The sequence below is a fragment of the Panthera onca genome, chromosome D3, assembly GCF_046562875.1.
Source record: "Panthera onca isolate mPanOnc1 chromosome D3, mPanOnc1 haplotype 2, whole genome shotgun sequence".
NCBI classification, from domain to species: Eukaryota; Metazoa; Chordata; class Mammalia; order Carnivora; family Felidae; genus Panthera; species Panthera onca.
The window spans coordinates 26,384,818-26,409,640 of NC_138350.1; the positions used below are offsets into that span (position 1 = coordinate 26,384,818).

General features: G+C 43.9%; 2 protein-coding genes and 1 long non-coding RNA gene across 18 annotated transcripts in view; 1 reads left to right on the forward strand and 2 right to left on the reverse strand.

The window, feature by feature from the left end:
- LOC132676937 (ankyrin repeat domain-containing protein 26-like) overlaps nucleotides 1-8,854 on the forward strand; it is a 149,332-nt gene extending 140,478 nt beyond the window's left edge. For all 8 annotated transcript variants that reach the window (XM_081790744.1, XM_081790737.1, XM_081790739.1 and 5 more), the window contains 3 exons: nucleotides 980-1,208; nucleotides 7,189-7,234; nucleotides 8,632-8,854. In XM_081790744.1, the coding sequence (XP_081646870.1) occupies nucleotides 980-1,208; nucleotides 7,189-7,234; nucleotides 8,632-8,765 (409 nt within the window). In that variant the 3' untranslated portion in view covers nucleotides 8,766-8,854. The remainder of the gene's footprint in view (nucleotides 1-979; nucleotides 1,209-7,188; nucleotides 7,235-8,631) is intronic.
- The window catches only part of SGSM1 (small G protein signaling modulator 1), a 496,957-nt gene that overhangs the window by 372,233 nt on the left and 99,901 nt on the right, over nucleotides 1-24,823 (reverse strand). The window lies entirely within an intron of this gene.
- On the reverse strand, nucleotides 3,036-22,968 carry LOC145712974 (uncharacterized). 2 transcript variants are annotated; one of them, XR_014135863.1, is made up of 3 exons: nucleotides 21,284-22,968; nucleotides 3,542-3,668; nucleotides 3,036-3,344 (listed from the first exon to the last, which is right to left on the reverse strand). It is a non-coding gene; the product is annotated as an uncharacterized LOC145712974 (long non-coding RNA). The 2 variants fall into 2 exon arrangements; XR_014135864.1 differs by lacking the exon at nucleotides 21,284-22,968 and adding an exon at nucleotides 3,783-4,271 and having other exon boundaries at nucleotides 3,542-3,672.

Genomic DNA, 24,823 nt, shown 5'->3' on the forward strand with positions numbered 1-24,823 from the left:
TATTTTCCATTGATCGGATCTGCTAGTCTTTAAGTGCATTGTTTGAAGCTTTCTCATTTAGAAGTATATTATTATAAAATTGCTTGCCAGAAGTACCCTAAATAGAAATGTCGATGAGTTCATTTTTGGAAGATGACATCTTTAACCTAAAAGCTCAAGTACTACTACTACTACTCATCCTGGCAGCTTGGTACATTTATTCTCTTGATTGTGAACTTTGGTATTATTACTAGAGTGGGCCTTGAGACAAAGTATCCTTTATGTTTTTTCTACTTTACATAATGGCATATATGTGAAATACAGAAAGACTCACACAGGGCTGAAGGGGAGTATAATTCCCAAAGTGGCTAAAACGAGCACCATGGTGGGAGGGAGACAGAAAGGGCAGATTCTGCCTCCAGTGCCTTGGTAACTGTTATAAGCTAATTGCCTCTGTAGCTGTTTTAGTTCTTTCTGATCACACCTCTGCCATCTACTATCTCCCCTAGAGCTTGTTGGTCTCACTGACTCCTCAGTGTCAAATGCTCAGTTTCTTTGAGATAGTAAGTGAAATGTGCAAGAGTGGTGAAAGCAAATGCTTGAAAATGACTTTGAGGGATGGTTTATTTTTATATCTGTAAACAGGTTTACGAAATATAAGTATGTATATATAATGGCATCCTGAAGGATCCTGCCGGTACAGCCATTCCAGAAGACAGCAAGTATTATTCATTAAGCCGTGTACATCACTGATAGCCACTTCTCTCCCTTCCCTCATTTGAATTGTTCGTTAGGGGTCCCGCTGGAAACATAAGTATTTCTTTAGAACAATTTTAAAAGTATAATTTTAGATAGTAGGTGTGCTCTGTCACATGTTCAGTGTTAAAACACTGTTCAATGGCAAATGCTATTTACTATTATGGAAACTTAAAAAGATGTAAGTCATTTAGGAATGATTTAGGGAAAAAGAAAATGTATTTGTGTTTTTTAATCTTCACAGGACTAATGAGAGGCTGTCAGAGAACAATACAAAACTTCTTGCGGAGAGACAGCAGCATCAAACTTTACTCAGGACTCTTACTATGAGCCCAGGCCTGGAAACACCTTATTGTGGACATTTTGAAAATAATTCAGTGCTCAATGGAAACCTTACTCCAAGAGGAAACTTGGTGATTCCTACCTTAAAACCACGGCCGTCATATGACTACTGGGAGACTTCCTTGTGGAAGGTTAGTTATATTATCTGTTTTACTTTGGGTTTCAGATATCTGATATAATTGTTGCTTTTAATTTGGTGAAATTCTGAGTTGTTTAAGTAACTAATACATACGAAGTAAAAGTCATAATTATATGTGCTAAGAAAGAATTGAGGTAAATTATATATATATATATATATATATATATATATATATATATATATATATATATATATTTTAGTCCCTTGTTGTCTCATTTCCAAGAGATACTTATTTTTATTTTATTTTAGCGAGAGAATGAGTGAGTGCATGCAGGGGAGGGGCAAAAGGAGAGGGAGAAAGAGAATCCCAAGCAGGTTTCATGCTCAGCACAGAGCCCAATGTGGGGCTCAGTCTCAAAACCATGAGATCATGACCTGAATCAAAATCAAGATTTGGACACTGAAAACAACTGAGCCACCCAGGTGCGCCACAAGAGACACCTAGTATTAACTGTATTCAATAAATATAACTAAACTGACCCATGTTAAATTTCTTGAAAAGCTTTCATTTAAATTTGATTTTAGAAAGTAAATGTTATTGCCTGCTGACCACAGGTACACTTAGATGCTTGGACTTATTTTCAGTTGGCAGTGGTTCATAAACATTTGAAGGTTTTGCTATCATCCAGTTTTTGCACCCCTGTATGTCAGTGAATGATCGTCCTCCAAACACTTAACGACATATGAATGTTTACTATTTAAAAGAATCCAAGGGGGTGCCTGGGTGGCTCAGTCATTTCAGCATCTAACTCTTGATCTCAGCTCAGTTTTGATCTCAGGGTCATGAGTTCAAGTCCTGCATTGGGCTCTACACTAAGCATGGAGGCTACTTTAAAAAAAAAATCCACAGTAAGTCCTTTTTATGAATTAAATCAACTTGTAACACTAAAATGGTTAATTTCTCTTTTAAGTTAAATTTTTGCTATTTTCTTACATGAGAATACATCTTTATTTATTTTTTTTTTATTTTATTTTTTTTTATTTTTTAATATATGAAATTTACTGTCAAATTGGTTTCCATACAACACATTGCTTTCTTACTTATGGCACTCTTTTTTCTTTTTCCTTTTTTTTTGACTTATAGCACCTTTGTTTCAATTTTTATTGAATCGCTCTTGATGAACGATTGTAGAGCATTTTATAAATAGCTAAATCAAGAAAATATTTGAATTTTTATTTTTTTTAAATTTTTTTTTTCAACGTTTTTAATTTATTTTTGGGACAGAGAGAGACAGAGCATGAACGGGGGAGGGGCAGAGAGAGAGGGAGACACAGAATCGGAAACAGGCTCCAGGCTCCGAGCCATCAGCCCAGAGCCTGACGCGGGGCTCGAACTCACGGACCGCGAGATCGTGACCTGGCTGAAGTCGGACGCTTAACCGACTGCGCCACCCAGGCGCCCCTATTTGAATTTTTAAAATGAAGCTTTTATTTCTTCAAATGAGTTCTTTGCCCCTTTCTCTTTTCTTTTTCTGGAACCCCTTGAATGCAAGTATTATTACACTGGATGTTGTCCCACAGGTCCCTTAACCTAGTCTCACTTTTAAAGTTCTTTTTTCTTTTTGTTTTTCATCTTGGATGATTTCTACTACCCTGTCTTGCAAATTGTTGATCTGTTCTTCTGCATCTTTCTACCTGCTGCTGATTCCCTCTAGTGTATTTGTCATTTCTGTTATTGTATCCTTCAGCTCTGATTGGTTCTTTTTTATATTTTCTATCTCTTTGTTGATGTTATCACTGGATCCATTCATTCTCCTCCCAAGTTCACTGAGCATCTTTATGACCTTTACCTTGAACTCTTTATGAGGTACATCACTTATCTCTGTTTTTTTTTCTTAGTTTTTTTTCTTAGTTTTGTTAGTTTTTTTTTCTTAGGTGTTGTCATGTTCTTTCATTTGGAAGGTATTCCTCTGTGTCCTCAGTTTGTCTGACTTTCTATGTTTGTTTCTAAAATGGTTTCTTTCAACTTTTGCTCTCTTTTGAGTGGGGGTTGCTTTTGAACAATGTACATTAGTTATGAAGTCAAGGAAGAAGAGAATGTTTCTGTAAGTGTTGTCTAGTCATTTTTCTTGGTGGAGCTGTGACAGGTGACACTGGGTAGGCGGCAAGTAACACTGCTCTTCTCTTTCTAAATTCAGAACACAGGAGACAGGGAGATGGAGAGAAACTTAGTAGCTTTATTACTAATACACACTAACAAATTGGAGGATATGATTTAGGTTATGTTAGCCACATTGGGCTTCCTCCCAAATTGGGCACTTCCCCACACAGTTGTAAATTGAGGAAACAAATGCTTGACCCCCACCCCGGGGGCCGGGTGCTTACCCCAGAGCTGAGCGCAGACCCAAATTCATGTTACTGTGGGCAGGCACATCTTTTCAAAGAGGAGATTCAGAAACACATAAGCACTGCTTAGCTCCTTCTCCCAAATTCACCCGTTAGGTAAGTCTCCCTTCCTGTCGGGAGGGAGAGAGAGATAAGTCCAAATGTGAGAAGTGAAGGTTCACCTATTATTTCTGACCGGATTTAAATCATAAATAAAGTGAATTGTGTCTTTTGTACATACCAACTAATGATGAGAGGTTAGACAGAAGCATGCTAGATGGGAAAGAGAAATCTGTTGGGTTTTAAATTTTGCTGTAAATAACCACACCATGGGTTCCCTCATTTGTTGATTGATTTTGATAAACCAAAATTTCTTGGGAAGAAATAAATCATTCTTTCAGGAAGAATTTCCTCAGTTTCAGCTTGCTTGCTTCACCTAAAGCTTCTCTCTCTCAAGTTCTCTGTCCTGTGGTTTAAAAAAGTTGTGCTTAAAAACTGACTGCTACTAAAAGGAGTTAACATAATTTCTGTTCCTTTATTTTTATTCATGACTTTAAAATTTGTAATTTAGTTAGAGAGCTACTATTGTGTGCCTCATACCTAAACATTATTGAGCCACATGACAAAGTTTTATGTATTCATTTTCTCTGAGTTATACTTAAAATATACATATTTTTCCTGACTATGAGGAAGTAACTGGCATAGAACTCTAGGCTTGGTAAGACCAGAAGTGTATTTATTCCTGGTCTGCATCTAGTTGGTTTCATGACCTCAGGCAAAGTACACTCTCTCTGAGTCCTTTTTGTCTATTACGCAAAATTCGGGATTTTGACTAAATTAGTGACTTTTATACCTTCAAAATAATTTTGTTTTCAAATAATAGAATGTAATTTTTTTTTTTGCATTAAACTGTATTGTGTAAAACAGAGAGAAGTAGAGCTGTCTAAAGGAGAGATGGAGACTATGGCTGTGACTTCCTTGTCCCTCAATCCTGCAGTGTCCCCAACTGAACCTTAGATTTCTATGGGCCATATTTGAATGCTAACAGTAATGAGAAAATCCTTCTAATTAAAAATTCTTTAAAAATGTTCTTTGAATTAAAATTTGCTGATATATAGTTTTTCTGTGTATAATTTTCTCACCCTCTTATATTTCTGATAAATGGAAAGGTATACATAAAAGTACACATGTGTCCTTATTCATGGACTTGAAAGCTATTTTCACCATCGAAACACAGTTTTCACCTAGAAATAAACATAAAGGTCACAGAGGTAAATATTTAGGAAAAGAGCTTTTGGGGAAAAGATGCAACATTACCTTGGTAGTTCCTTAAGTCATGTCATGTAAAAAACGTGGTTTATATTTTATATCGTATTTATTAATGGTAATATAAAGTTGTTTGAATAAAGCCTTCCCCCATCATCTGGTATTGAGTTATTAATTTTATAAGTCTGGTATAGTAAAGTTGTCCCATTCATTTTATACTGCCAGAATATAATGCTATTGTCAAAAAAGTGTTATGGTTCCTCAAAAACTTAAAAATAGATATTCATTAATTCCACTACTGCGTATTTCCCCAAAGAAAATGAAAACACTAATTTGAAAAGCTGTGTGCATCCCTATGTTTATTGAGACATTGTTTGCAATAACCAAAATATGGAAGCAACCTAAGTGTCCATCGATAGATGAATGGATAAAGAAGATGTGTAATATGTATACAATGAAATATACCTCAGCCATCAAAAAGAATGAGATCTTGCCATTTGTGACAACATTGATAGACCTAGAGGGTATTATGCTAGGTGAAATAAATCGGAGAAAGACAAATAAATACCATCTGATTTCACTTACATGTGGAATATAAAAAAACTAAACAAGTCAACAAACAGAATCATAACTACAGAGGACACATTGGTGGTTGGTAGGGGGGAGGTGGGTAGAGAGTAAGGACAAAATAGGTGAAGAGGAGGAAGAGGTACAAATTCCAGTTATAAAATAGGTAAGTCACAGGAATGAAGAATACAGCATATGAAATATCCTCAATAATATTGTATTAATGTTGTATGGTGACAGAGGGTAACTACACATACGGTAGTGAGAATAGCATAGTGTCTACAATTGTCCAATCTGAATTTGTATACTGAAATTAGTGTAACAGTGTCTGTCAACTATACTTCAATTAAAAAAAGGTATTAGGGAAAATAGTCTCTGAAAATATTGGGAAACATGTCAGCCAAAACATTTGTCCTCACACCTACATTTGTAAAGACATTGGAATCCTTATCACCAGTGTTGATTATGTTCAGTACACTATTTTGGAGCCCGTTTGGGGCATTCAGGGAGAGGCTACCTTATATAAGAAAGATCTAAATAAGAACATTCTAGACAGGAACAGTTGTAATATACAGTTGACCATTGACCAACATGGTTTCGAACTGTGCGGGTCTACTTTACTTACACATGGATTATTTTTGGATACTGTATAGTACTGTAAGTGTATTTCCTCTTCCTTCTGTTTTTCTCAATGTCATTTTTTTGCCCTGGCTTATTCTACTGTACAAAACATGTATGGATCGACTGTTTCTGTTACCGGTAAGGCTTCTGGTCAAGAGTAGGCTATTAGTAATTAAGTTTTGGGGGGATGAAAAATTATATGCAGGTTTTTGACTGCACTGCAACCTCTGTGTTATTTAAGGGTCACCTGCAGTTGGAAATATTCGTACACATTTCATAAGTAAGTAGATAACCATAACTTTAATAAGTCAAGTGTTTCCAAACTTGGTCCTAATTTGGAGAAAGGAAACAAAGTTACAATTGAAAATTGCATATTGTTTTCCTTGTCTCTAATTGAGAAAGTTATAAATCAGAAGCTAAGTTTGAAAACTGTTGTAACCCTCTATTTTTCCTTTCTTCAAAGAGATTTTCTGAAATCTTTGTGTCCATATGAAAAGAAATAAGTGTTTTAGTCATAATACAGACAGCAAAATATTATTACTCAATATTTTGCCAGTAGAATTTCCACATGACAGTATGACAGTCCCACATTCTTCATTTTATATGTATTTAAGAGTCAGTCCTGAAAAATTAATAGCAAAAGCATTCCTTCAAATTTTGTTTTTCTAAAAGTGAAAGAATGGAAAGCCCATTTTAAGGAACAATTCATTAAGGTAAAAAACTGATTGAACTTTCATAAATGGCAGGTTTTCTAATCATTTCCAAGTAATAATTCAGTATACAATATGATTCTTGTTTAAACTTTTTTGTACCAGTAAGATCAAACATCACCTTTCAGAGATTATACACATTCAATAGATCAATATTAATTGTACTTTTTATCAGATTCACTTAAATGGCATTATATATATGTATACACACACACACACACACATATACACACATATATACGTGTGTGTGTATGTATGTATGTATGTATGTATGTATGTATCTGTTCTCAATTATCTAAAACTAACATAAAATAGGTAGGAATTTATTTTATTCATGTGATTGTCTTTCTATGTAAGCAATCCTTAACTTCGGTTTAATCTCTACAAGTATTGTTTCAAGACCACATGTCGTAAGCTATATATAATTCCTACAATGTCTTTTGTTTACCTTACACATTCTAAATAATATTTGACTTATTTCAGATGCAGCGGGAGTTGGAGAAAGCAGTAACCAGAGCACCAGAAGAAGGTATGTTGCCAAAAATGTATGAAGTTAGATATCATTGATTTCTGAAATAAACTATAAATAGTAAATGGCATCCCTTTCCATTGTTTGGATAATGGATACTGCATTCACATTTTTTTTGTACATATCTAATAAAAAATGTAAAAACATGAGCATAATGAAGAACACACTTCTTCCTCATTTAGTCCTCATGTTTCATAGCTCTTTTAAAATCTCCCAAAAGTCTAGGGGCACCCAGGTGGCTCTGTCGGTTGGGCGACTGATTTCAGCTCAGGTGGGTTCAGACCCTACACAGGGCTCTGTGCTGAAAGCTCGGAGCCTGGAGCCTGCTTCATATTCTGTGTCTCCCTCTCTCTGTGCCCCTGCCCGCTTGTGGTTTGTCTCTCTCTCAAAAATAAATAAACGTTAAAGAAGTTTTTTTCAATCTCCCTAAATCTATATATCTGTTATTATTTCTGGCGATAATCTTCCTTCACTGGTGCCATCCCTATGGAACTGTCAACCTGCACAAGTCTCAGAAAAGGTGTGCTTTATCAAATTGTTGTTTCCGCTAGTGATAGAAGACCCAAAAAGCCAAAGTCGTCTTAGTAATGCTTGGTTAAGTAATTAGAGGTCATATAGCTGTCACTTGACAGGTAACGGGTTTCAATCTTCACTCATTGACTTTGTCATTGCTTTTGCCCTTGGGAAAAACTTTAAATTCCTTAGCATGGAATGAAAACACCCAAATCAGTTTGCTTCTTGCCAGATTATTCAGCCTTGTCTCACTATTTCCCTACTCTGCTGCTTTGCTCTAGCACCTTCTCAAACTAAACTACTCATAATTGCACAAGTGTTCTTCCTCACTTCTAGCTCTTTGTATGTGCTTCTTCCCTCTACCTAGCATACTCTTTCCTTGTCCTTCAGGTGTCAGATTACATATCACCTTCACCAAAAAGCAGACAATATTGACGCAAAACTGGGATGTCCCTTCTGTATGTTCCAGTAGTGCTGTGTTTTATACCTGTCACTTACATCTGTATATCAAGGAAGGTCCTGTTCAGAAATGTTGGGAAATGCCTGTTTGATGTTTCAGTTTATAGTTTATGATTGTTCAGGGTGGACTGTGTCCTCATCTTGTAATTTCACCTTGTAATGAAAAAACCAGAAACTCTGATATTTATCCACAATAGCAATTAATTCAGTGTGCAACCCTGAGCAAAATATATTTAATACTAATCTTGGGTTTCATATTGCAGTTGTACGTAGTTATTTTTCAATTTTCTTAACACCTTTTCATAAAGGCCCCAACTTTCTTTTGTTCTTTTTCTTTTCTTCTTTTCTTTTCTTTCTTTTTTTTTAAGGACTTGTAGTGAAAAGTATTTTGGAGAAAGAAGATAATTCTTTCTTTTCCTTTTCAGCTGCTACCGAATTTGAACGAGGATCCTGTAGAACTCCTTTAGTATCTACTGATGATTCAATTCTAAATCAAGATCCAGTACGGAAAGCGTCACGAGAATATGTACAGATTTTGAACAAAAATTATATGATTTGAAAAATAAATAGAAAAAATTTACTGGATGCTTACAAAACATTGTCCACTATATGGAAAAATCTTGATTAAAGGAAAATGTTTTTGTGTCATATGTGTGTAATGAAAATCTGTATAATATTTTAAACTATGTTTCTTGGCATCTCATTAAATTTTAAGCACATTTTGTACGTGGAAAGCAGCACTAGAGGGTTTGACATACATCAGACTGTTCCACTCCCTGCAGTTTGAACAGCACGCAAACAAACAAGTTGTCATTAATACTTCAGTAGTGTTCATGGATGGCTTTTTTGTATTTTCCAATTTTTATCACTATATGTGGGCCTAAAGATTTAGACATTAGTTTGATGTATTCCTGCTATGGCTATTGCCAATGTCTGTACATATTACAATTTTTTATAGTGCCATAAAACCTATTTATAATTTTAGTTGTCAACACTGATTATTAGCTCTTTCCACATGGAGAAATATAATTTGCCTAAGGCTTTTCACCTTTTCTATTTATTTATTTAGTTAGTTAGTTATATTTTATTTACTTTTTGGAAACAAAGTTAGAGAAAAGAAAAAATAGAGAAACAAAAAAAAATGAACTCCTCCCCCCCCGCCCCAGATCCATTTGCAAGTAAATTGCTAATGGGATGCCTGATTCCTGTAGCATTTAAATCCTACAAGTCAGTATATTCCACATAACTACCATACAACCTTCACAATCAGAACATTAACTCTAATACACTTGTCGCTTGAACAATGGGGTTAAGGGCTCTGACCCCTGCCCCCCACAGTCAAAAAGCCATGAACAACTTTTGACCCCCAGAGACTTAACCACTGCTACTACCAATGATCTTGTTATATGATATGTATTGTACTATATTCTTAAAGTAAGCTACAGAAAAAAATACCATGAAGAACATTAGAAAATACATTTCCAGTACTGAAGAAAATCTGTGTGTAGTCAGTGCACCCATCAAAACTCTTTTGTTCCAGGGTTCAGTATAATTCTATCATTTATTCCTCATAATTCTAAGTTTGCTCACTTATCTGTAGTATACGTAATACCAAGGAAGGTCCTGTTCAGAGCCATGTATTGAATGCAGTTGTGTGTCTTTGTCTCTTTCAGTCTAGAACAGTTCCTTTGTCTTTCCTTGACTTTCATGACTTTTAACCTTTTGACGACTAAATTCCAGGAATGTGGAATGTCTTTCAATGTGGATTTTTCTTAGGTTTCCTTACGGTAAAATTCAGATCATACATTTTTAGCAAGAGTACCACTACAACCTACTCTTTTCATTGCATCCTCTCATGTGACCTACAATTTTGATTTGTCCCAATACTGGTGATGTTAATGTTGGCCAGCGGAGGTAGTATCTGCCAGGTTTCTCGCCTGGAATGTTAACTTTCCACTTTCCAATTAGTATTTTGTGGGGAAGTACTTTGAGACATGTACACATATCCTTTCTCAGACACCCTGTGCCAGGCCACCTCTTCTGCAGATGGTTTGCCCCCCTGCAGGTTCTGAAAACCCACGCTGGGCTATTCTTCCCCTGTGCAGATGCCTCCCCACCCTGTCCAGTCTGTGATACTTCATTATTCTATATCATTCACTTTTCAGGGATGCTCTCACTTGAGCTCCAACACTGTGCAGGGTGACTGTCCCACACGTAATGCCTTCCCCATTCTAAGCTCCAGCACCTCACTCTCGACCCCCACAACTCCATGCCTCTGTTTCTAGGACTGGAAACTAAACTGTTGGGGATGAGAAAGAAGAAAGGAAGGAAGGGCTCCACAGGTCTTCTTTAATCAACTTGGCAAGCTCTCCAAAGCCGTTTCTCATTGGAATTGCATTGAATCTGCCAATAGTTTGTAAGGAAAGACATTTCTTATACTGATTTTTCCAAACAACTAGTCTTTTAATTGTCTAAGCTTATTCCCCACAATATATTGTTTCTTACTCGAGTGTTTTATCTGCAGATTCCTTTGGATTTGGGGCATGCAGCGACATATAATCTATAAATAGTGGCATTTGGGGTTCTTTCCAATTCCTAGAGCTTTCATTTTTTTTTTCTTTCCTACTACAAGAATGACGTTGAGTAAATGTGAGGATAGTGAGTGTTCATGTCTTCTTGAAATTGCAACATGTAAAAGTAGTTTTCTACAACTATGTAGATAGTGGGGTTTTTAAAAGTGTATATCTTTTATCAGTCTCTTAGTTTGCTCTTGCCGTTTACAACAGATCACCTTCAACACAGTGTCTTACAGCCACACACATGTATCTCACATTTTTATGGGTCAGAAGCTGAGCAATGGCTTAGCTGGGTCCTTTGTTCAGGTTCTCACAAGGCTGTACCCAAGGTGTCCGCTAGACGGCCCTTCCCCATTTAGGTGCTTCGATGGGGAAGAATCTGCTTCCAAGCCCATTGCGTTTGTTTTTAAGAGAATTTCCTTGTGACTGTATGACTGGACTCATTTCCACAGCTCTTTGCTAGTCGGCTAGTTGGAGGCTTAGGTCCTAAGCGTTCCCAGACACTTGTCTTAGTCCTTTTGGGCTGCTCTAACAAAATGCCATAGGCTTATGAAAAAAATTTTATCTTTCACAGTTCTGGAGGCTGGGAAGTCCAAAATGAAGGCACTGGCAGATTCAGTGTCCAGCGATGGCCTGCTTCCTGGTTCATGGACGCTGGTCTTGCTGCTTGGCGCAGGCCAAGGGAGCTCTCACAGCCCTCCTTTATAAGGGCACTAATCCCATTCATGAGGGCTCCACCTTCATGACTTAATCACTTCCCAAATCCCCCACTTCTAAATACTATCACGTTGAACATTAAGATTTAACACATGAGTTTCGGTGAGTGGGGACACAAATATTCAGCCTAGAGCAAGGCTGTTCCTTGTTCGTGGCCACGTAGACTTCCTCGATATGGCCACTGAGTTTAGGAGGCCAGCAAGGGGAATGTCACTTCAGAGAAGGCTCAGTCCTCCTCAAAGGGTGTTCACGTGATCAGATCAGGTTTGCCTAGCATAATCCTCCTTTTGGTTGACTTTGAATTAACTGAATTAATTATGTCTGCAACAGTCCTTTACATTTGCCATATTCTAATAGCTAAAGTCAAGTCACAGATCTTAAGAGAAAAGAATTATAAAGAAAAGGTGACAACGCTAAAGGGCAGATATTATGGGGTCACTTAGGGTCTTTCTGCTACAAGTATATTGAGGAAGTTCCCTTATAATACTAGTTTTCTAAGTTTTGTCATGAAAGACTATTGAATGCTAACAGATGTTTATTTCACATCTATTGAGATAGGTTTTTTTAACTGTTTATTTTTGAGAGAGACCAAGCAAGCCAGCAGGAGAGGGGCAGAGAGAGAGGGAGACAAGATCTGAAGCAAGCTCTGCACTGACAGTGGCGAGCCCAATGCGAGCCCCACGTGGGGCTGAAACTCACACACTGTCAGATCATGACCTGAGCCTAAGTTGGATACTTAACCGGCTGAGCTACCCAGGCACCCCGTGATAAGTTTTTAAAATATTTGTGAATGGGGGGAGGGGCCAAGATGGCGGAACAGCATGGAAGTTTTGTGCGTGTCTCACACCCATGAAATACAGCCAGGCCAACACGAAACCATCCTACACACCTAGAACACTGATTGGAGGACTAACACAACAATCTGCACAAGCTGAACCACAGAATTCATCAGGAATTTACCCCAAAAGAATGAGCATGAAGAAACGACAGCCAGGGATTTAACCAACACAGATAGAAGCAAGCTGAAGAATATTAGCTGGGGTCCAAAATAGATTAGAACCCCTTTCTGCAGAGATAAAAAAAGTAAAAAATAGCCAGAATGAAATTAAAAATACTACCACTGAGCTGCAATAACGGATGGATGCAGTGGCGGCAAGGAGGGACAAGGCAGAACAGAGAATCCGCTATATAGAGGACAAAGTTATAGGGAATAACGAAGCAGAAAAAAAAGAGGGAGATTAAGGCAGAAGAGCACGATTTAAGCATTAGAGAAACCAGTGACTCATTGAAAAGGAACAACATCAGAATCATAGGGGTCCCAGAAGCAGACGAGAGAGAGATAGGGGCATTAGGGTAATGTGAGCAAATCATAGCGGAAAACATGTACGAAAGCTGGGGAAAGACACAGACGTCAAAATCCAGGAAGCACAGAGGACCCCCATTAGATTCAACAAAAACCGACCAACAAGGCATATCATAGTCAAATTCACAAAATACTCAGGCAAGGAGAGAATCATGAAAGCAGCAAGGGGAAAAAAAAAGTTCCCTAACCTAAAAGGGAAGACAGATCAGGTTTGCAGCAGACCTACCCACAAAAACTTGGCAGGCCAGAAAGCAGTGGCGGGATATATTCAGTGTGCTGAATCAGAAAAATATGCGGGGGCGCCTGGGTGGCTCAGTCGGTTAGGCATCCGATTTCTGCTCCGGTCATGATCTCACGGTCTGTGAGTTTGAGCCCCCAGTCAGGCTCTGTGCTGACAGCTCAGAGCCTGGAGCCTGCTTCGGATTCTGTGTCTCCCTCTCTCTCTGCCCCTCCTCTGCTCATGCTGTCTCTCTCTCTCTCTTGCTCTCTTTCTCTGTCAAAAATTAATAAACATTAAACAAATAAAATAAAAAATAAATGCAGCCAAGAATTCTTTATCCAGCAAGGCTGTCACTCAAAATAGGAGAGAGAGAAAGTTTCCCAGACAAACAAAAATTAAAGGAATTTGTGACCACTAAACCAGCCCTGCAAGAAATTTTAAGGGGGACTTTCCGAGGGAAGAAAAGATGAAAAAAATTACATATACATACATACATATATATACATATACATATATATATACACACAGATACATATATGTATCCGTATATATATACCAAAAGCAACAAAGATTAGAAAGGATCAGAGAACACCACCAGAAACTCCACGTGTACAAGCATCATAATGGCAATAAATTCATATCTTTCAGTACTCACTCTAAATGTCAATGGACTCAATGCTCCAATCAAAAGGCATAGGGTAACAGAACGGTTAAGGAAACAAGGTCCATCTATATGCTGTTTCCAGGAGACCCAGTTTAGACCTAAAGACACCTTCAGATTGAAAATAAGGGGATGGAGAACCATCTATCATGCTAATGGTCAACAAAAGAAAGCTAGAGTAGCCATACTTATATCAGACAATCTAGATTTTAAAATGAAGACTGTAGCAAGAGATGCAGAAGGGCATGATGTCATAATCAAGGGGTCTATCCACCAAGAAGACCTAACAATTGTAAACATTTATGCGCCACATGTGACAGCACCCAAATATGTAAATCCATTAATCACAAACATAAAGAAACTCATCGATAGTAATACCATAATAGTAGGAGACTTCAACACCCCACTCACAGCAATGGACAGATCAGATCATCTAATCAAAACAATCAACAAGGAAACAATGGCTTTGAATGACACACTGGACCCGATGGACTTAACAGATATATTCAGAACATTTCATCCTAAACCAGCAGAATATACATCCTTCTACAGTGCACACGGATGTTCTCCAGAATAGACCATATACTGGGACATAAATCAGCCCTAAGTAAGTACAAAAAGATCGAGATCATACCGTGCATATTTTCAGACCACAACACTATGAAACTCGAAATCAACCACAAGAAACAATTGGGAAAGGTAACACATACTTGGAGACTGAAGAACATCCTACTAAAGAATGAATGGGCCAACCAAGCAGTGAAAGAGGAAATTGAAAAGTATATGGAAGTCAATGAAAGGGATCACACCACAACCCAAAACCTCTGGGACGCAGCAAAGGTGGTCATAAGAGGAAAATAGATAGCAATCCAGGCCTTCCTAAAAAAGGAAGAGAGATCTCAGATACACAACCTAACCTTATGCCTTAAGGAGCTGGAAAAAGAACAGCAAATAAAACCCCAAACCAGCAGAAGACAGGAAATAATAAGGATTACAGCAGAAATCAATGCTATCGAAAGAAACAAACAAACAAACAACCCCACAAAAATACCAGTTGAACAGATCAATCAAGCCAGAATCTGGTGCCTTGAAAGAATTAACAAAATTGATAAACCACTAGCCAGTCTGGTCAAAAAAGAAAAAAAGGAAAGGACCGAAATAAATAAAATCAAGAATGAAAGAGGAGACATCACAACCAACACAGCAGAAATAAAAACAATAATAAGAGAATAGTATGAGCAATTATATGCCAATAAAATGGGTAATCTGAAAGAAATGGACAAATTCCTAGAAACATATACACTACCAACACTGAAACAGGAAGAAATAGAACATTTGAACAGACCCATAACCAGTCAGGAAATCGAATTAGTAATCAAAACTCTGCCAAAAAACAAGAGTCCAGGGTCAGATGGCTTTCCAGGGGGAATTCTCCCAAACATTTAAGGAAGAGTTAGCACCTATTCTCTTGAAAGTGTTCCAAAACATAGAAATGGAAGGAAAACTTGCAAACTCTTTCTATGAAGCCAGCATTACCTTGATTCCAAAACCAGACAGAGACCCCACTAAAAAGGAGAACTATACACCACTTTCCCTGAGGAACATGGATGCAAAAATTCTCAACAAGATATTAGCCAACCGGATCCAACAATACATGAAAAGTATTACTCACCACGACCAAGCGGGATTTATACCTGGGATGCGGGGCTGGTTCAATATCCGCAAAACAATTAACGTGATTCATCACGTCAAGAAAAGAAAGGGCAAGAACCATAGGACCCTCTCAATAGACGCAGAGAAAGCATTTGACAAAACACAGCATCCTTTCTTGATAAAAACCCTCAAGAAAGTAGGGAGAGAAGGAGCATACCTCGAGATCCTAAAAGCCATATATGAACAACCCGACGCTAATATTATCCTCAGTGGGGAAAAATGGGAGAGTCTCCCCCTAAGGTCAGGAACAAGACAGGGATGTCCACTCTCGCCACTGTTACTCAACATAGCATTGGAAGTCTTAGCCTCTGCAATCAGACAACCCAAAGAAATAAAAGGCATCCACATCGGCCAGGAGGAGGTCAAACTTTCCCTCTTCGCAGATGACACGCTAATCTATATGGAAAACCTCAAAGATGCCACCACAGAAAGGCTCGAATGGATTCATGAATTCGGCAAAGTTGCAGGATATAAAATCAATGCGCAGAAATCGGTTGCATTCCTATACACCAACAATGAAGCAACAGAAAGAGAAATCAAGGAATCGATCCCATTTACAGTTGCACAGAAAGCCACAAAATACGTGGGAATAAATCTAACCAAAGAGGTGGAAAACGTATGCACTGGAAACTATAGAAAGCTTATGAAAGAAATGGAAGAAGACACAAAAAAATGGAAAAAGTGTCCATGCTCCTGGATAGGAAGAACAAATATTGTTAAAAGGTCGATACTACCCAAAGCAATCTACATGTTCAATGCAATCCCTATCAAAGTAACACCAGCATTCTTTACAGAGCTAGAACATATAATCCTAAAATGTGTATGGAACCAGAAAAGGGCCCGAAGAGCCAAAGCAATCTTGAGAAAGAAAACCAAAGCAGGAGGCATCACAATCCCAGACTTCAAGCTATACTACAAAGCTGTAATCATCAAGACAGTATGGTACTGGCACTAGAACAGACACTCAGATCAATGGAACAGAATACAGAACCCAGACATGGACCCACCAACGTATGGCCAACTGATCTTTCACAGAGCAGGAAAGAATATCCAACGGCGTAAAGACAGTCTCTCCAGCAAGCGGTGCTGGGAAAACTGGACAGCGACATGCAGAAGAATGAACCTGGACCACTTGCTTACGCCATACACAAAAATAAACTCAAAATGGATGGAAGACCTCAATGCAAGACAGGAAGCCATCAAAATCCTCGAGTTGAAAGCAGGCAAAAACCTCTTTGATCTTGGCCGCAGCAACTTCTTATTCAACACGTCTCCGGAGGCAAGGGAAACAAAAGCAAAAATGAACTACTGGGACCTCATCAGACTAAAAGGCTTCTGCACAGCGAAGGAAACAATCAGCAAAACGAAAAGGCAACTGACAGAAGGGGAGAAGGTATTTGCAAATGACATATCAGATAAAGGGTTAGTATCCAAAATCTACCAAGAACGTCTCAAACTCAACACCCAAACAACAAATAATCCCGTGAAGAAATGGGCAAAAGACATGAGTAGACACTTCTCCAAAGAAGACATCCAGATGGCCAACCGACACATGAAAAAATGCTCCACATCACTCATCATCAGGGAACTACAAATCAAAACCACACCGAGCTACCACCTTACGCCTGTCAGAATGGCTCACATTAACAACTCAGGCAACAACAGATGTTGGCGACGATGTGGAGAAGGAGGATCTCTTTTGCATTGTTGGTGGCACTGCAAGCTGGTGCAGCCACTCTGGAAAACGGTATGGAGTTTCCTCAAAACACGAAAAATAGAACTACCCAACGACCCAGCAATTGCACTACTAGGCATTTATCCACGAGATACAGGTGTGCTGTTTCGAAGGGACACATGCACCCCATGTCTATAGCAGCACTATCAACAATAGCCAAAGTATGCAAAGGAGCCCAAATGTCCATCGATGGATGAAAGGATACAGAAGATGTGGTATCTAGATACAACAGAGTATTCCTTGGCAATCAAAAAGAATGAAATCTTGCCATTTGCACCTACGTGGATGGAACTGGAGGGTATTATGCTACGTGAAATTAGTCAGTCAGAGAAAGACAAAAATCATATGACTTCACTCGTATGAGGACTGTAAGAGACAAAACAGATGAACATAAGGGAAGGGAAACAAACATAATATGAAAACAGGGAGGGGGACAAAACAGAAGAGACTCACCAATATGGAGAACAAACTGAGGGTTGCTGGAGGGGTAGTGGGAGGGGGGATGGGCTAAATGGGCAGGGGCACTAAGGAATCTACTCCTGAAATCATTGTTTCACTCTATGCTAACTAATTTGCATGTAAATGCTAAAAAATAAAAAATTAAGCTAAAAAAGTAAAAATAAAAAAATAAAATAAAGTATTTGTTACTGTGGGGAATTACATTATTTGCTCATGTTAAACCAACTTTGCATTTCTCAGATTAACTGAATATAGTTGTCATTTCATTCGTTTTTTTTTCATTATTTTATTTTATTTTTTTATGTTTATTTCTGAGAGAGAGAGAGCCTGAGCGTGGGCAGGGGAGGGGCAGAGAGAGAGGGAAACGCAGAATCTGAAGCAGGCTCCAGGCTCTGAGCTGTCAGCACAGAGCCCGACGCAGAGCTCAAACTCACGAACTTCGATATCATGACCTGAGCAGAAGTGGTCACCCAAGTGAGCCACCCAGGTGCCCCTATTTTATTTTCTTTGGGGGAAAGAGAGAGAGAGAGAGCGAGCACACAACAAGAGTGGGGGAGGGGGGCAGAGGGAGAGAGAGAGATTCTTAAGCAAGCTCCGGGCTCGATGTGGAGCCAGACGCAGGGCTCAATCCCATAACCCTGGACTCCTGACCTGAGCAGAAATCAAGAGTCGCATGCTTAACCCATTGAGACACCCAGGCGCTCCTGGGGGCCTACATTTTCATTTGGCACTGGGCCCCACAAATTCTGTCACTGCAAAGTCCCCACCAGGCCACCTCCCCCCTCCCCTCAATCCCACCCGCACACTAGTCTCCCTCAGAATGAAATGCAAACTCCTCTCTGGGCGCACAGACCCCGCCAAGCTGGTCCTCGAATCTTTGCTGCCCTCCCGACCTCGTCCACAGGGCTCCAGTCACAGTCCGCACCTTTCAGTCGCAGGGTCCTCCCACTGGCTGCTCCTTGGCCTGGAATGTGGCTGCCTGCTCAGAGGGGCCCTCCTGGCCCTCCAGCTACAGCGGCTGTCCCCTGCCTGGGTCTTCTGCTCCCCAGCACTCACAGCGGAAGCTAGCCGGTTCCTTGTTTACCTGTTCATGGTCTGTCTCCCCCACCCACACCCTGGCGCTCAGAATGTCAACAGGAGAGCAGGGTCATCTTAAGCCTATAAGCCTCAGTCACAGGTCACTGGTCTCGGTGGCGCCCCACCCCCAACCTCCTAGGACAAAGCCTGGCCCAGAGCAGCGCTCCCTAAACAACTGTTGCGTGAAGACACACCTTGCCTGAGAAGTGATGACAGACTCTGAGTGCCAAGTACCATCTAGTGTGGGGCGGCAGGCCCGGCCAGTGCGAGCCCAACCTGGCAGGGTGTTCTCCCCTGATCCCAGGCCCAGAGAACCCGCCCCGCCCCCGCACCCCGCACTCCCCACCTGGATCCTCAGTGCCCCTGAGATCAGCACAGGGTGTCGGGCAGTGCCAGCCCCTCCCACCAGACTCCCCCCTCCCCCAGGGGGACAATGTACAAAGGGCCACTTCAGCACGCAGCTTCAGCTCCATCTCTAGCCCACAGGCCTGAGGTGGGGGAGGGGAGGGGAGGGTGTGCCCCAGCCTTCTCCTGTCCTCAAGGAGCCTGCTCTAGCACAGGGCCAGGAGGGTGACAGATTCAAGCTGTAGCGGGGAGAGGCTTTGTTCCAGGAGCTGCGCCTTGAGGCGTGGGGGGGATGCCCTTGCACAAGGAGGGGATGAGACACATCAAAGAACAGGGTTGGCATGCCGGGTCAGAGGGTGGTCCCCGTGGACCCAGGCAGCAGGAGTGGAGTGGCGCTCCCCCATGTGGACAGGGCACAGTTGCGAGGTGCAGCCTTGCACTCAAGAGGCTAAAGTGCCTGTAGGGTTAAGGGAGAGAGAGGAGCAGACCCGGCGGGGTCTGGGCCAAGCTGGAGGGCAGAGGCCTGGGCACAGAGTCGGCTCCCATTCTGCCTGGGACCCTCTGCCGCAAGACCGGCCACAAAGAACTCGCTCAAATAGTGCTTCCTGAAACCTGAGCTGATAACCCGAGATGTGACCATCCACCCAGTCTCCCAGGCCAGGAGCCCGGCAGTCATCCTGAATCTGGCTTCTCGCTGACCTCGTGCTCCCCATCGCTAGGCATGTCACTTCCATGCCCAGGTACTTGTCGTCCCACCCGGCCCCCTGTGCCACTGTCCCACGCTGCCTGCGCCACCATCTACGCTCACCTGGACAACAGCAGCAGCCTTGCCAGGGAAGGGGCTCCTGGCTTGAGCCCCACGAGCCAAGCAAAAGCCACATCTGATGCTGCCCCTCTCAGCTTCGAACACCTGCTCCCAGGATAAAGTCCAAATCCTCTAGGAGGCTCCAAGTTTCTGTGTAATCTTTCACTCCTTGCCCAGGGAGGCTCAGCTGAACTGCACTTCCCCCAGGCTGAGGAAGGACTGAGCTGCCTCACCCTACACTGGGCAGTGCTGCCCAACTCTCCTGGGGCCCCAGCACAGAGCCTGATGCAAAGGAGGCGCTGACCTTGGCCTGTTGAATGAATAAACGACACCCCCCCTCCGCCCCCAAATCCACACACCTGCACCTGCAGTCAGTGCTGCTGGGCTCTCAGAACTGGTCTGGGGTTCGAAAACGTCTAGTCCTGCCTGGGCAAGGCACACCCCGATGAGGTGGCTCATGTACAGGAACTCGACGGGTCCCCCACAATGGGAGGGAAGTGGTGGAGAGCGGAGACACGGGGAAGGACTCCAGCCTTCCAAGCTCTCTGAGCAGGATGGCTGATGGTCCGGAGGAGACCCGGCAAGGAAGGAGGGGAAACAGGAAGGGATCTCAGTTCCCCCCTGGGTGCTCAGTGCCTGGCACCATGCCCGGCTGCTGCTGACTCAAAGCATGGGCTGGAACCCTGGCTCCAATGCCCCCCGCCCGCAACTCTGGAATCCTGCTCTCTTGGAGGCAGAAAAGCGGGGGCTGGTAACGCCGCCTCACAGGGACCTGGGGAAGTGACCAGGCTGCTCCTGGCCCAGATCCTACAGCTCCAGCTCTCTGGGAGCCCGAGCAAGGTCGTCCACCTCCTTCAGGAGAGGTGGCCTGGAGCAGGTGCACCTGGGGAGCCTCCGTGGAGCTGGAACAATGAGCCCTTTCTCTTTTCCCTTCCCAATCCACCTCTGCCCACCCCTGACTTCGAGGGGCTGCGGCGTCCTCGGCTCAGGACCCGACCGTCTCCACCGGGGGACACTCAAGAAGCCCTCACCAAATGGCACAGGGCACCATGAAGGGCTGTGGGCACCGGGCCCCTGCTCCTTCATATGGAGCCGCCAGTCTGTTCTTGCTCCTCTGATTAGTTAGTCTTTTCCCTCTGCTAGACCCCGAGAGCATTCCGGAAAAGGGCCGCAAGTGCCCAAATGTCCCACTGAGTGTGAGAAAGAAGAGAAAGGAACAGCAGTGACCAGACCATCACCACAAGGGGACAGAGTCATTCAGGAGTCAGGTGGCCAGGGTCCAGGCCTTAGCCATGCCACTAGCTTGCCGGGAGAGCCTGAGCACCAGGTGAAGTGCTCCATCTTGCCTCACCGTCACGTGACCATTTCACAGAGGGGGAAACTGAGGTTTGGAGAGGGGACGGGACTCGCCCGAGGTCAGGCAGCAGCGAGCTGTGGGGAGGTCCTGGCTCAGCAGAGACCACGTGCGTGCCACTGCAGCTCACCAATGCTCAAGGCCTCCCCGTTCCTGCCGGACCTCAGTTTCCCCCACTGACCACCGGGGGCACAGACTGGGTCTTCCAGCTTCCAGCCGACGTGAGTGTTCCAGGTTCTAGAAGGCCCACATTCTAGGTCTGCTGCTCCGTCTTCCTCCTCTAAGTTCCGTGATCCCGCTTCTCTGGTCTGGATCACGGGGTTCTACTTTCCAGGTGCTGTGTTCTGGTGCCTGGTCCCCAAGTTCGCCTCTAGAAAGGTCTGCAGCCCAGGCAGGTTCTCCAGCCAACAGGCTTCATTTTCATTTCCTGTATTCTCTCCCAGCCCCCAGCAGTCGGGGCCCACGGGTCACCACCTGGAGCTCCGGTTCCGTCGGCCCTCGGGGCTGCTTTAGGGCATGAAAATGGCCGGGGAGGCCTGTCCCAGGCCCCAGATCACTGGGCTGAAGGGGATACTGGAGATCATCCTCACAGCTGGGCAGGAACACCCTTCCCCGTGTCTCCAGGACCACGTTTCTGACCACCCCCAGCCCTGCCGGCCTCTGCCCCCACCAGCCCGCACTGCGACAGCCCCCAACACGGCACTTCCCGAGGACAGAGACCTTGGGTCATGTTTCTTCGGGGTCAGAGCCTGGTACTTCCTTAGTGGGTGTCTGTTAAACACTTGCAGAATGAATCAACCAGGTGTGCCCAGAGTCCCGGCAGGATTACACACTGTCACAGTCTCAAAGACCAGAGTTCACATATGACAGAGATGCTCACGCTGTGTGTGCGTGCAGGTGATGTGCACAAAACACGTGCTCAAAAACACACACACGTCACACCCTCAAGTCAGCAGATCTGTGCCCCTGGCACGTAGCCTGGGCCCTGGCACTTGGCTGAATAACAGCTGACCGAATGAATGGGTGCTCTGTACTAGGTACATGGGGGAGACGGAGATTGAATCCTCACCCAGGATCAAGGCTCAGCTGTGATTCCAAAGACCATTTCCACGAGGTCGAACTTGACTACATTGTAGGAGGACCCCCTGGAAAGGCACTTTGGGGCCGGAGTCGGTAAGGAAGGCAGTCAACAGTGCTACGCACCCACCTGGGCACCCGGATGGAGGTGAAGCAAATAGCCCTAGGGCCACCTCTGGCTGGGAGGGGCAGAGGGCAGCCTGGGGTGTGTTGGGGTGGGGTGGCTTTCCAGGTGGAGGTGGGAAGGCGAGGGCCCTGAGGCCTAACCAGCACGACAGGAAGGACAGCAGAGGTTTGAATGGAATTCTGGGTGTGCTACATCCCAGTAGCCCCAGGTCTGGACTCTCGCTGACCCAAATTCCGAGAAAGAGAGACACACGGGCTAAGCTGTCTGCCCTAGGCACGCCTGTTCTGGGGGATGGGCCCCGGGGCCAGGGTCCCTCTGGAAGCCACTCACACATGGTGACCCCAGAGTCTCATGAATGGGGAGCTGGCTGTTTTCAGGGCACCTTTTCTTAGACCTCTCTCCTTTCCATGGTAACTTCATTTTTCTGGTTATAAAGGTTTCACCTACAACCTAGGAAATGTGAAAATCACAGCAAAAGAAGGCTAATATCGCCCACCATCCCCGGGGCTAACATTTTGGCCTAAGTTCTCACAGGCTTTCCCCCCCCCCCCCCCCCACCATGCACCTTCTTGCTGGAATGAGCTATCAATGTGCATTTCCTGCCAGCTTTAGGACAGCAAGCATTTTCTCTAAGGAGCTTTGTCCTCCACATGGGAAGACCGAGTGCAGGCCTGAGCCCTGGGGACTTTGCTCTCCTGGGCTTCTTCCCATCCCCCCCAGACCTGACCTGGATCCTGCAGACAAATGCTCCAGCTGGGGACCGGAGTGGGGCAGGGGTACGGCCACATAGCCCTGGGCTCTCCTCTTACAAGCCACAAAGGGACTACCAACCACTCCCCAGGGTGCTCTAGGTCAGTCCCAAGGACCTCGGGCCTTCAACGTTCCCTCTGTGAAATGGGCATGTTTGGCTAGCTATCTGGCCTCAAGGCTCCCCAGCCTGGTCTCCTCTCTGGGCTGCAGGGACAGTCGCCTGAACTGGGCTGCACCTTACAGCTGCTTTCCCTGTCCACTCCACTGGCATCTCAGACCAGGCCCTCAAGTTTTCAGCATCCTGTGGAGCAGCCAGATGGAAATCCTGGCAGGGTGGGTCAGCCTGGCCCTTGGGGTGGGAGTCAGGCAGGGCTTCCTGGAGGGGTCTTAAAGGATGAGCCAGCACCTTCCAGGAGAGGAGGGGAAGGCCACTGCAGACAGAGGGATAGCATCTGCAAAGACCCAGTGGCAGGGCAGGGCGGGGGTGAGGGAGGTGTGTGTGGGGGAAGCCAGCACCTGGATTTCTAGTCTGGGTGGGGTGCTGGTGCATTTCGCCTTCCCTACATGCCAGTGCCTGGAGGAGACCACAGAGTCTGTTACATCCCCCACTGGTGGCTGCAGGACCACTGCCCCTACTCAGGTATGGTCCCGAACTTCCGTGACAGCAATAACACGCCAGGCCCCACAGCAGTCCTGGACACCCCTGAGAGGGGTTTGCCTGGGGACCCTTTGGGGCCAGGCTCTGTGGTTTATTGGCTCTGACAGAGGTCATCCCGCACAGACAGAATCCCCCTGACCCATTCCCTGGACCTCTCGGCCATGGTGGAGGAGCCTCACACCCTCTGCTCTAGTCCTTATGGCAGGTATGACCTTGGACCCGTCACCCACACCCTGTGGGCCTTGGCTCAAAGACTGAAGACTGATCTGGGCTGTTCCAAGGTCCAGATGGGACCAGAGCTGGCTCTGCCTGAACTGACCACAGGGGTCCCCAAACACCTACTATGTGCCAGAGCCCCCAACACTGCCTCTTTGTTTCTCTCTCCGGCCAGTGCAGAGGCGGGATCTCTTCCCACCACCGCCCCTTACAGACACAGAAGGCCCCTGGATGCAGGTTTTCTGATGCTGGGATGTGGGCATAGGTGAAAACGTAGAGCCACACCTCCAAGCCACAGCTGGAACCAACTGAGATAAGGTGTTACTGCTTCATAAACTGTAGAGTACAGACTCATTGATTTTTTTTTTGCACAACGGGCAAGGCTCCGTTCTGCAGGACCCCCTCCCAGCTGTGTGACCCTACTAAGTCACCTGTCTAGGGCTCAGTTTCCATTGAACGAAATAAGGATTACATCAGCACCCCCTCCCAGGGCTCCTGAGATACTGAAATGAAATCAAGCAAGAAAGCACCAGCCCCACTCCCATCCGAGCCATAAATGAGTTCGGACCATTAATATTCACGGTCCTCAGAGATGGCCCGGAAGGCACCTTCTCCATCTTTTGCCTAAACCGGCCAATCTGCACTGCTGCCGAAAGTGGCTCTCACCTGTCACACGACCCATCACCGTATATTAAGCAGTTAAGAAACAGTCATCAAATGCCTTTTGCATGCTAGGCAAGGTGCCAGCCCCCAGAGAGTGCCTG